The sequence below is a fragment of the Phaethon lepturus genome, unplaced genomic scaffold (assembly GCF_000687285.1).
Source record: "Phaethon lepturus isolate BGI_N335 unplaced genomic scaffold, ASM68728v1 scaffold1647, whole genome shotgun sequence".
NCBI classification, from domain to species: Eukaryota; Metazoa; Chordata; class Aves; order Phaethontiformes; family Phaethontidae; genus Phaethon; species Phaethon lepturus.
Genome location: NW_010552305.1, coordinates 13,875 through 27,036, shown reverse-complemented (window position 1 = coordinate 27,036; position 13,162 = coordinate 13,875). Strand labels below are relative to the sequence as shown.

Sequence of the window (13,162 nt, the reverse complement as noted above, 5' to 3'; positions counted from 1 at the left end):
GTGAAAAAAAAAATCCTGCATCTCACTAAGATATACTCTACATATAGCAATATGAAGACAAGATTAAGGTGTAGAACACCCCAACAGCTGACTTGTGTCACACCTTTCTCCAAGATTTCGGGGGCTGACTTATCCTTCTTTTCTTCCCCAAGTATCTAGCGAGACTGTGAAGGCAGTGCAAACAACCACTGTGTAAATCCAAGGCTGCATCTTTTTCTTCAGTTAGAAGAGCACTACCGCGTGCATCTGATTATTTAACCCAGGCCATGCTACCCCAGGATATAGTCAAACTTGCCTCTAGATTCTGTAATGCTAGCCAGACCATCTTTCCACCCCTTGCTTTGATGACTGAGCTTTTCTTGTGTACTGTACAGTTCTGTTTGTATCTGGCTAAAGAAGAATAATCAATCCCGCGTTTGCAAAAGAATGCCGGGAGGCTCAGATTTTTAGTAACTGGAATAAAGGCAACATGTCAGAACTCCTTTTCCTTTTAATAATTCATGAAGTACCATAATACAGACCTATATGTTGCAACACCTATCCCATAACTATGAGCAAAGACTTTTAAAACTGAGCCTGTGACTTGTGCTAGAAGCAAAATTCATTGCAAAACATATCTGGATAGGCTATATCCTTTAGACTATGTGAAACAAAGCTATTTTCCATTATATCAAATACTAGGATTCAGGACAAAGACTTGTAAGTGATTAAGACTTCATTTCAATCCATCCTCTTTAAAGGCACGATGCAGTTTTACAGTAAAGGATACAGAGACCAGCAGAGGCTGGGACTGTTGTGAACATTATCTCCAAGCATCTGCTTCAAGCAGCATTTCACCTATGATTAAATGATCTCCACATCTCAGAAAAACAAACCTTCTGAACTAACTTTTTCTGCTTTAGTCCTTTTTAAGCCTAGGTATTTCAACTTTGTACACTACTGAAAGAATCAATAAAGGATGAAATATCAAGAAATGGCTTTTATCTTTATAGCTTCCTACTGGAGGCAATTACACTCTCTTCCCTTGCCTACAACCCAATGACAATATCATCGGGGTTTTAAAGTTACAGGAAAAACTAAGTTAAAACTCTACAAATAAGAAAGATATTAGAAAATAAACATACTTTTCTACTGCTGACCGTTTCTGAGATTTACTCTTGTAATTTAATGCCATCTTTGTCTCCATACCTGTATACACTGCAACACCTGGGAAGGAAGCGGGGGGGAAGAGTTATACTTTATTTTCTGCACATAAACAATTTGCAGAATTTTTCATGTTAAGAGACAGAGGATAAAAATCAAGAGGTGGTACTACTTTTGTGTTTACTTCAGTACAATGGTGTGACAGTATTTTGTAAGTATTTGCAATATTCTGCTACAGTAAAACAGTACTACTGAAGTAATTTTAATACCTACATAATTTTAATACTTATTATGACTGTATTGTTCTTTGATATGTATTTTATGGAAATCAGAATGGTAAATCTCAGGAGAAAGTCTTGAACAGTGGGTAACAGTAACAACAATCATTTAATCATTGAAGTTAAGTTATTCCTTTATCAAACCACTTAAAGTATTTTCACAGAGCTGAGCTGGAACTTTATATCCTTGGAAATTCTTCAGCATAATATCATTACTTTCATCTATAATCATATCCCCTCAGGTAACAGTCAGCAAGATTATTACAATTTCTACAGTGCAAATAGAATTAAACCACAGTTCATCAACATGTTTGAAGAAGATAATACTCTTTAAATATTTAGGTGTCTACAAACCAAATATTTCTTTAGTGTTTTTTAATCTTGCTCCACGAAGTAAGAGACTTTCAGGCCCAAGAGGTCTAAAAAGAAATAAACATATCAGCATTTAAAAATTTGTTGTTCTGAATTCTGTAGGACTAATGAAATTCAGTTGTCCCATACCCCTATGAATTCCCACTGCAACAACTACAAGCCCACCCTCATTTTGGTCCATCTTCAATCCTCTTTCCCCTTTTTACCACACCTCATCCCCACATCTCCACAGAGCTCTCAGTTTCCTTTCATGTCTCCTTTGGTCACTGCCACACTCTCCCACCGCTGTTCAATACCCCTTAAATAGTGATTGAATTAAATATGCCAAATGGCTTGTTCAGAGACCTGCAGGTTACTTGAGAAGCCAGCAAGCAAAAACCTGTCGAGCTCACAGTGCAACAGGAATACTATTTTAAGTTGGGCTATTTTACCTATCTTGGTTCTACCCTTCTGTCAAACTGCAAAGACCTAGCAAGTTTAAAAGCTGTTCATACCAGAAAAACAAAAACTACTAGATGGACACACCACCGCCACAACAGTGCAAGTTCTGCTTCCTAAGACAAAAGTAAAATTTCATAAATGCTTTTTCCTTGCATCTATCATACCACATTCATTTCATGGCTAAGTTAACTGTAAACAGAGCTGTGAAAATAAAGGTCTAGTTAGAATCAAGGTTCATATAACATTGAAGCCATATATGTTCTATTCCAGCAGCTGTATCATCTTTAGCAACTGCCAGCATGGTTGGTTTGAAATAAAAACAACCCATGCATTCTCTATTTTTGCCAGTGTTTCAAATGAAAGCAGAAATTGAACAACTGCAGTGGCCAGGTTGACACACCAGGTATAAACTGCCATTAGCTGTATCACTAGCAGTCCATGACCACTGCTACACAAACAAAGCTCTTATGCTTGAAGTTCCTTTGAAAGCATAACCCAGAGCTATTCAAGCCCCCTCAACCCCACACAACCCCCACCCCACCTCCCACAGTTAAACATTTAACTTAAATCTTCGTGCAAATGTGACAGTTCGCATCGCAAATACCACGTGCACCAATTATACACACGGATGATGATAGTTTCTTTAAATTACATATAAGTTACAATATTAGGCTAGACTCGAACTGAAAAATTGAACTAAAATGCTCACGAATTTAACCTTTTCTTATAAGAAACCTAATCTATATTTCTGCATTCAAGTGTTTTTTGCAGTTTGTAAAATCAGTCTGACAAACCCAAAATATGAAACCTGAATCAGTGCACCACAGACTAGACAAGTTTATCTTTGACAGTCAGAAGATACAGCTCCACCAGCAGTCAGAACTTGCAATTATTTTTCACACTCCCTTTAAACTGGCTCTGTTATAAGTTGTCAAATAGATTATTTTCATATATTATCCCAAAGCTGAACCTGTCAAGCTTGTCAGTAATTAATTCTGAAAAGCTCTAAGTAGCACATAAAGTGACCTTAGAATACAGCTGAGTGGGGTCATGATGGGTGGGGAGGGGAGGGATTTTTTTCCTGAGGGTGGCATTGGACTTGAGGCCAAGTGATCTGCCTTCTACAATCCCGTATTTCTTGCAAAACCACTGACAAATCCCTGATTTACTCCAAACTCCACGTTTCTCCTATCTAAGATTGACAGATGTTTGCCAGCCTCACAAGAGGCTCTCAGATTGAAAGACTGAGTTTTTCAGACTGAAGGCACATATGACATGGAAAATAATACTGCTTTAACATTTGATTCAGGTAGAAATGTCACTAAAAAAAAATGGTGAAGGATAACATTTTGGACATTAGAAGAGTGAAAGAGTCATAAAAGATTTACCAGTTTCTGTGACACATTTATACACCATAACATAGCACTTCACATTTTAAGATTTCAAAAAATTTGGTCACCTGTTCTTGATTATCAACAATTCTCAAGAGAAAACAATTAATTAACTTGCATGATAAATATTGCTGAAAAATCTGGCCATTTCCTGCGAGTGATTTCCCTGTCTTTATTTCAAACCATGAACTTTCTCACTCCTGTTCTATTTTCTCTCCTGTCCTGTTATAGCGGCGGGAAGTGAATGAGTGTCTATGTGGAAGCTTGGCTGCTAGCTGAGGCCAACCCACCACAATTCGCAATCTTTTGAGGAAGTCCACACGTAGATCTGCGAGTGGCTTCCCATCTTTATTTTTATATTTTCACCAGTGTTTAGGTGTATGCTACTTGCTATGACCGCACAGGGAAAGGTTGTGAGCACATAGCTTTATGTGCACACAATTACGTGTTGACTATTACAGATGTAAGCACTCACCTTTACTGTCCAGGTAGTACAGTAGTTGCAATGTATACTAAAAGCTACAAATTTGTAGCAGAGGCTTTGTTAGAACAGAGCAATAATTTCTAGGATTATTTATTATTTATCAAGAACACCTGCTCAGTGCCTCTGGTAAACAGATGATAGGGTCTGTTGTAGTCTACACAATATGCCATTAGAAAATGTTTAAGATCAATAAATGTTTTAAATAACAAATAGCAACAAAGTTACCAGCTGATTACCAGTGCCTAGAAATTAGCCCCCGTCAGAACAGCCAAGCTTTCCAGAACTGTCCCATTAAATCTGAAAATCTAGGTAGTAATGAAATTTCTTTCACTAATTTTTTCCTCATCTCCATCTGAAGGACGCAGCTATAATTGGTACTTTCAGTAAAAATACCCATCCCTTTTGTACACTCAACAGTAACTCCTTTTTGGTGATGGCAATAATTTTAATCACCTCCACCAGTTCTAAACATTAATCTTATAAAATTTGACTTACCGTACGATTTCTTCAATTTGTTGACTTACAGTTATTCTTCCAACAAATCTATGGAAGATTGTCATATGTTAGAAATACCGACATATAGACTCAAAAATGTAAAAAAAACCTCCTCTATATTTACAAAAAAGTCAGTAATGGTTCACAAGTACAAAATAATCCTTTTATTAACAATCAAACTAAAACAATACAGCAACACTGGCAATAATTTTACAAGAGATATTTAACAACAGAAACACTTATCCTTCAAAAGAACAGTCATTTGAGAAAGCCTATGAGGTTTCATTGATAAATCTACAAAAGATTATATTTCTTTCTTAGTTCAAAGAGATTGTGACTTCTTGATGTTTCAGTAAGAAAGAGTTCCTCAACAAATACAATTTATCATATTATCCCTCTGAAATTGTAATTTTTTGTTTAATAAAGCCAATCTACTCTGTTTTTAAAATCTGACACTTGCATATTTAGCATGACCCCAGCTACAAATAGGGACATCAACTTCGACAGTAATTGAACCTTAACTTGATGTTCTCTACAAACTGAACTAAAGATCAAATATTTGAACAGCTGTTCAAACTAAGTATCTTCACTTTTAAGAATTTAATATTTCTCAAAGATCCCAAAGCTTACTTAAGAATAACTATGATATACTTGGATTTTGAAAACTACTACTTGATAGTCACCATTTCCCATTACAAGATTCAGGAGAAACTTGGATGGGAATATAACTTTTGTTACGTATGATTTACAGAGTTTACGTATGTTTTACAGAGTCTAGGGCATTGCTTTCTGACATTAAAAGTTGAAATCAGTTACAACTGTTTTTAACCTAAATTCTTCCTGCTGGAGAATGGAGTTCAAATCTTCTCTTGAGCATAAGCAAAATAAATATGACCAACACATATCCTTAGAATTAACATAACCTTACAACGATTTGCTACGGTTTGAGTTAATTCCGTTAAAAATACTATACGATACAGTACTGATATACTATTATACTCTCCAGGCAGAGCTTTATACAAATCTTTCTTCAACCTGCTCGGACTCATAGGCCATTTAATTTTTTAAAATTTGGAAACAAGCTTACTGGTTAGAAGAGAAATGTACATAAGTATCATGATTAAAATACAGAAGGTAAATATTATCTTATAATTTCTGATTTACTACTGAAATACTCAAATTTAACTTGTCACTTGCAACTTTAAGTACATATGTATAAACTCTTATTCTAATTAATATAGTACAGGCAAATAACCTAAAATTTAAGCAGATGTCTGGAGTTATTTTAATCCCAGCAAGCTCCATAACATTCCTAATATTAGACACTTCATTTTGATTGAATTTCAAAATATTTACTAATAAAGCAATACCTGTATAGATCTGCTTCTGGCTGCTGACATTCTATAACAGCTACAAGTTTGTCCAAGTTGGCAACGGACTGTAACACTGCTGTTTCTGGGACTGCAACATGTGTCTGTAAAACAGCATCCCTTAAGTTAATGATACCGGACTACCGGGTGGGTGGGGGAGTATTTCGATAGGCTGAAATAAAAATGGCATCACAAATTAACTATGTTCTATTTCACAGCAGCAACCCAGACCTTAAGATTGGTCTCTCCATCCAAACTTGCGGTAGTAACATGGCATGATCCGTCGACTCGATCAGACGACAGAAGCACCAGATCAACAGGAAAAGTCTCATCTTTGGCTACTCTGACAATGTCCCCCACCTAACGAAGCGAACACAAATGATAAGTGTACAAATAGAGTTTTAAAAGAGAAGAATTCATTTCAGCATTGTTACCGAATCATGATGAAACAGGCCACAATGATTAGTAATGAAATACAATGGTTAGCTATGCAATAGAAACACAATTTTCAATTTGTCATTAGGCACACACCCGAATGTTTTTGGATCTAGTTTTGACAAGGCCACCACTTCGAACAACGTAGACCGGAGCACCGTTTACTTCATTGTCTGCTTTATGTCGTAGCCAGTCTTCATAACCCTGTGGAAAACACATACAAATGTATTTTTTAAGCAAGAAACCTATAAAGCATAACAAGTATCTTCTAAGCAAATGTGCTTCAAATTACTTGCTGCATAGCCTGAATACAGTTACTAATTTCTCTTGAGTTTCTGCTACAGCTGTTACTCAAGAACCTGGGAAACCTCTTAATTTTTTTTACTTACTTTACACAAATAAGTATAGGCAAATAAAGTAGCAAAAGCAGTGAAGAAACGTAACAGTCCCATGTTCTGTTAAAACAAACAAGCAGTGACGTTTTCTGCAGACAAGATGAACAAGCACTCATTCAATCTTTTATCTATATGGATTAATATACCACTAAATTGGGAACAGTCACTTCCAGTCTCTCTGATGGATTTTTTTTTCTTTTGTGAGAAGTAACAGACTGAAGGTACTTCCTCATGACATACCATATAGCACTTCTTATAGTTACTGCCATAGCCTGTGCACGAAATCTTTAGATTTCTCAATTTTGCATGACATGCTGTTCACACATAAGCTCTGTCTAGCAAGTGAAGATGACTGAGAAAATTGTAATTCTTTGTGAGTCCTAATGCAACAGTTTGCAGCAACTGAGTTTTTAATGGATTAATTGAGCAGTTTTCCTTTACCCAATATTCAGCACGTCTTTAAGCAATCTTTATCCCATACACACATGTGCAAACATTCACGAAAGTGAATCCAGGTATATTATTCCCCTCATATTTTCTTAAGATATTAATACATTGCTTATTTAATCTAACAGCATGATTGTCAGTAGCATGATCTCTGATCCCCAAGTCTAAATACTGTTTGGAAAGCCCCACGAACAAGCACAAGAAATGGATCACTCTATGCAGGAAGTTCAATTGCCTCTTACATCTTGGCAAGACTCCTACAACTGATTTGAAATAATAAACACGTTTCCTAAAATGCTTTTCTGTAGGTATAAAAAAATGTGAAAGAGTTAAAACCACTTCCTTGGAAGTTTGCAGACAGAAGGAGGGGGGCCCTCTGAAACAGCAGGCATAACACCAGCTCATCCCAGAATGTGACAAACATTATATATGAATGTCATAATGCAAAGAGTACTAATGCAGATGCAGTTTGGCAAATGCTGCGGTTGACTGGAGTTTGGCAGAAAGTTCTATGATGAATTTAGCATGTTAAAAGTATAGTTTTGCAGCTCTACCTTCACGCACCTCCACAGTTACTAGCACAAATTAATGAAAGCACAACTGCACTACCTAGGTTAAAAAAAAAGGCATGAAAGAAAAGAGGGAAGCTTAACTGCTTAAAAATAAATAATTAAGAAGCATGTAGTAATAGCAGCCACACAGAGAGATACTGGGAAATCAGAATCCTAAAACCCCTAACTCAAAAGTCCTTCCTAATGGGTATGAAAAAGCAAAGAGTCAGTACCTACAACTCCTTGTTAGAGGTGACTGACAGAAGAAAACAAGGATATAATTAACATCCAGTAACCTTGGGGCATTTGTCTCATAAACCTGAACAGCTGAGCAATATGGGCATTTGGCAAAGAACTGAAATTTACCTTCTTTCCAAAGTACAGATTTTAGCGCCTTCTCCATCTGACACCTATTGCCTACAACACAAGGGTGACACCTCACACCAGGGAATTCTTAAGAGCCAATTACTGTGGTCAGTTTAAATTCCCCCAAAATTTACAGCAGTAGGCAGTACAGCAGTAGGCTGCGGCATTTTTGAGAGTCCCTTATCCTCAGTTACAAACATTGCAAAAATACTGTTAAAAAGAAAGATGCAATAGGAATACGGAGAATGTTGCTTAATTGCATGAACAGGAACTAAAGATTAAAATCCCTCGATTAAATTAGTATTCTGAAGTCCTGCTTAAATAATGGCATCAATGTACTTGAGAAAAGGACAAAATTAAAACAAGCCTCCAATTATTTTTTATAAATATATATATAAACACAATTATATCACCAGGTTTTTCATTCTCAGTTTGTGTCTGTATTTGCAAAGTAGTTGTTTCTAATTTACCTGACAGTCATGTAAACATCTGTGTCCAATTAGCTTATTTGCAAAATACCTACGAACTTATTGAAATGGACTAAGATCTCTAAAGTTCCCTAGGAAATACATTTATTTTGTTGTACTTTGTTTTGGGGTTTTTTGGGGGTTTTTTTAGTTGTTGTTGTGGGTTGGTTTTTTTAAAACTTTAATTTTTTTTTCCTTTTTATTTATTTTCTAATTTTGGACTCCTCTGAGGACTGCATACACATCTTCACAGGCATAAGGCAGAAAGCGCTCTTGCTAACAAGACAGAAAAATGACACAGCATGAGTTGCATCACTTTGCAGTCTTGCATGTCCTTCTCCTGACCTAGGTAAAATTACACTTCTTAGAAGAAAAAGTTCTATCTCCTTGCCTGAGATTAACACAAGGCTGAGCTTTGAGGTTTCCTAGAGGTGATACATGAACTGGCCTTCTGGAAGCAGGGGAGAGTTTTTGCACTGCTAAGCTTCTCAAACCCACATACAGATAACGTTTCTATTTTTCCCATTCATCTTTTGTGAGACTACCAAGGTACAGTTTAACATTTATCATGATGTAACTTTCTATAGAACCAGTGCCCCGCAGCTTTCAAAAGGCGTTTCTGCCCCTAAAATCTGCTTCCTATTCCATTTCTGGTTTGAGAGAAAATGGGAGCTGCTTTTGAGACCATACTGGGTATTTTCCTCTCTGCATTCCAAAAGAAGATTTCTCTTTCTTCCTTGTCCAAAGGAGCCTGTTAGAATTGTCTTTCCAAGATAACAGCTTGTGAATACTGTTTGCCTACTTTGCAGCAGGTAGGATAAACACAAAAGTCCAACAGATCCAATTAAGTGGTTCCAATTGCAGTTGCAGAGATATTGAGATAATCAGAAAAACTCTTGATGCTTGGCAAGTCATGAATGATTTGAAACTCCTACACGGAATGCCAGAATCTCTGTTCTTTGCAACTGATGGCAAGATACTTAAATTTCCCAATATGAGACTGGACATCTGAAAACAAGGTGGTAATAGATTGCTTTGGACTATTTTAGACAGGTCCAACTTCTCCTGGGGAAAAAAAAAAATCTAGTTATTTGTAACTAAGTTGCACAATCTCTTTCAGTTGACACAGCTTTAAGGGGTATCTTGCATTGCCTACTTACAACTATGGCTCTTGAACATGTAATGTTTTGGGGGTGATAACAACTGCAATTGAACAGGATTAGGACACTCTATATATACAAATTTCACAGCAACATGATGAAATGTTAGTTTAAATATTACTCTACCATTAAGATCCCCTCTGCCCAAACACCATTCTATCAGTTTGAAAGTTAGAGCTATTTTTACTTTTGATGTATTTCAGGGTGGCTTTGGGTCTTACTGGCACATAAGGCAAATTGAAATTCCAGCTGTAGCTCCATAACAGTCTCCTGCTTACTTTTCAGTTTCTATTACTGCATCTCTTTGCCAGACAGCACTGTCAAACCCTTTGAAGGGGATAGCTCCTGAAAATTACCTCCCTGCAGAAGAGGTTATAGTTTCTATCCACATCACCTCTTTATTTACATGCTTGTTTCCTTCTCCTCTCACTTTAAGGGTTTAAAGAAAACAGAAGATTCCCAACCCCCCCTTAAATGTTCTCCTTCCAGAGGGTCTAGCTCTTATTATGATGTAGTGTGGTACTTGAACAAGATTTCTATTAAGAAAAATCTTTTGAGTTTATTTCAAGTGCTATAAAGCACCCCCAAAATGTTTTATGCAAACAAAGAAAAAGAAACAAAACCGGAAGCTTTCTAAACTGGACCTTTTACCTGGTACAGTATTACAGTTAATATATATTTTACACTAGGAAACATACTCCTTGGGGCAAAATTTGTCTTTTAACTACTGACAAACATGGATTGCACCATTGCTTCATCTACCCAAGCTCCTTTCTCAGTGTGTCGTGTGGGAGGATTGTTTTTAATATGCAGCAAGGTGTGCCAAAGGAATAAGTGAGGAGCTTTCAGAAAAGGTCTTATAACAAGTGACGTGTAATGTTTAGACAAAAATGCTCCCTGACAGTCATTCACTGTCCATTTAAGGCTTCCGCAGTGAGTCACTGCGGGCTTGACAACTAACCAAAATCCTCAAGTTCAAGCATCCAACACAGGACATTAAATATACAAACCCTTTCTAAAAATGACACCTTTTTTATTTCTTTTTAGTATCTAAACATTATCTTGGTCAGACTTTAAGTAACTTTATCATAGAAAGACTTCATGCTACAAGATTTTTTTTCCCCTTTACCTGTTTTATGGCTGTCACGGTTATGACAAAGAATAATGGCAATCCACTGGTAATAGGACTGGTAGGGGTATCTATCATGAGCTAAAAAGAAGAACATACGCAAATTAGCACAAATTTTATTTTTACAATTGTACTTTCAAAAAAACCAAAAAAAACCCAAAATGAAGCAACATGACAACTACTTTCCAAACTCCTCATTACAACCTGTGAGTATTTTTACTGCACTTTCTGCAGTATCTTTGGAGCAAAACGTAGCTCCAGACACCTAAGTAATACATGTCAGTAACAATGCAAACAAAGGTGCTAGGGCATAGAACAGACTTAATCACATTTGTAATGCATGTATCAATTTTAGAAGTGCTTAGTAAAAGATACGTTTTTTTCATCCCACAAAGATGAATTCAAAAGTATATTACAAAGGAAGCAAATCTGTTTCGTGATGCTGTTTCAATACTCTATACAATCTACTACTTAACAGCAATGTAGAGTATAACAACATCAACCTCAGAAGTGAAAATAAAGTTAAAAACAGTAATTTCCAACAGTTCAGATATTAGAGAAAACTCTTTCTTAGACTGTTCCTTTCTGGTTCCCCCAAGTTAACATGCAGTTTTTACAGCTTGTGCTATCATTGCTGGCATGCCAAAAGTGCAGTGTATACACTAAAATTCTCGGGGCGGGGGATGTTGGTGGTTCTCTGCTGCAGGAAAAAAACAACATGGTCAAGTGCTGTAAAGAAGATATACAAAACAACTATTCAAAACCACAGACATTGATTTGATCCACTTTACCTGAGACTTATGGCATTGCTTTAGGAAAAATTAAAGAAGAAAAAAAAAATCATACATGAAGTTTACTCTGCTAAGCGCCAAGAACCTCATAGAGAAAACAGATTGTGCCACCTTACAACACATGCATAACCTGTTTTGGTCTGAAGTTTGTTTTTTTTTTTTGTTTTTTTTTTTTCCACTGAAACACAGACAACTTACAGAACATGACAAAAATCAGATCTAGCCTGCAATATTGGCTGTTCTTCACTGTAGCATTGCAATTTCAGCTTGGCAGCCTGTTGTCCAACAAAACCCACACCAAAACCACCCGATTTCTGGCTGGACAGGGTTAACTGTGACATTTGTGCCATCTACACTCTCTCCTTCTTTCTCAAGAGAGGCTCATATGTGAAAATGAAGCAAGTTTTGCACTGGTGGAATTCTCATGGCAGCCTGCTCCTTTTGCCTCTTTCATCAGAACACCATGGCCCTTGGACTGCTACACAGCTGGACACGCATCCATCACACAAATGATGTGGAACATCATGCGACCAAAATGCAGTCAGTCACCATGTTTCTGGCATGCATATGTGAAGTGAACAATGTGGACTGGATTGTGCTGCATGTTTAAAATCACACAATGAGAACTTGCCCCAGCTCTGTCATCCCCAGTGGAATAAAGGTGGTAATGACAGACACTGCATCTTGGTCACGTGAGATTCACATTGACAGAGAAGATACCATGGTGATCAACTTTTAAAGGCACTTTTGCCTCATAAAAAGAAAAATATTAGGTATTAATGAACTTCCAAATGGGATTTGAATAAGAACAGAATTCCATTCTAACAATGAAGAACAAAAACAACCGCAGCTTTTCACCTGTTCAGTTTCTAAGAATACAGACATACAGACAAGACATTTGCCATACAAATTACAGCATCCACTTGAGTCACGAACTGAGAGAAAAACAGGATTACATTCTCAACAGTTCTGCCTTTAGATCCATATTTATTCATAGACATCACGTTTAGATATTACTGAAGTCTAACAGTTTGAAGAGAATGTGACTCAAAATTGAACTGAAGATAAATTTGCATTAAAAAGAAATAAAGGCTTTAAAAATGCAACACTGTTTGCGGTTACCATAAGTAACATTTATAACCCATCTCCAGCATGCCCCCATCTTCCTCATGCTACAATATGTTAAAGAGCATGAAACATCATAACAGGAATGATAAAGTCAATATTCTTAATTAGGAAGATAGGATGGGCGACGCATTCTGCTAGACTGAGTTAGAACTATATGACTTTAGTAACTCCCAACACAGGAATTTTCAGCCTATTACAAAGTTCATTCTTTCTAAACATGAAAGAACAAGAGCAAGGGACATAGGAGACAATGGATTAAAAATTGCAGAACTGGCGCTGCTACTGACATCTTGCATAATCACAGACAAATCTTACAAAC

General features: G+C 36.6%; 1 protein-coding gene across 1 annotated transcript in view; it reads right to left on the bottom strand.

The window, feature by feature from the left end:
- Window positions 1-13,162, bottom strand: part of ATP11B (ATPase, class VI, type 11B) — a gene marked incomplete at its 3' end in the record, with an annotated part of 29,862 nt that overhangs the window by 14,608 nt on the left and 2,092 nt on the right. Inside the window, exons 3-9 of the mRNA XM_010291159.1 lie at window positions 10,925-11,005; window positions 6,506-6,613; window positions 6,206-6,334; window positions 5,975-6,078; window positions 4,605-4,652; window positions 1,776-1,840; window positions 1,125-1,206 (exon numbers count right to left, since the gene is read on the bottom strand). Coding sequence (XP_010289461.1) covers window positions 1,125-1,206; window positions 1,776-1,840; window positions 4,605-4,652; window positions 5,975-6,078; window positions 6,206-6,334; window positions 6,506-6,613; window positions 10,925-11,002 — 614 coding nt within the window. The remainder of the gene's footprint in view (window positions 1-1,124; window positions 1,207-1,775; window positions 1,841-4,604; window positions 4,653-5,974; window positions 6,079-6,205; window positions 6,335-6,505; window positions 6,614-10,924; window positions 11,006-13,162) is intronic.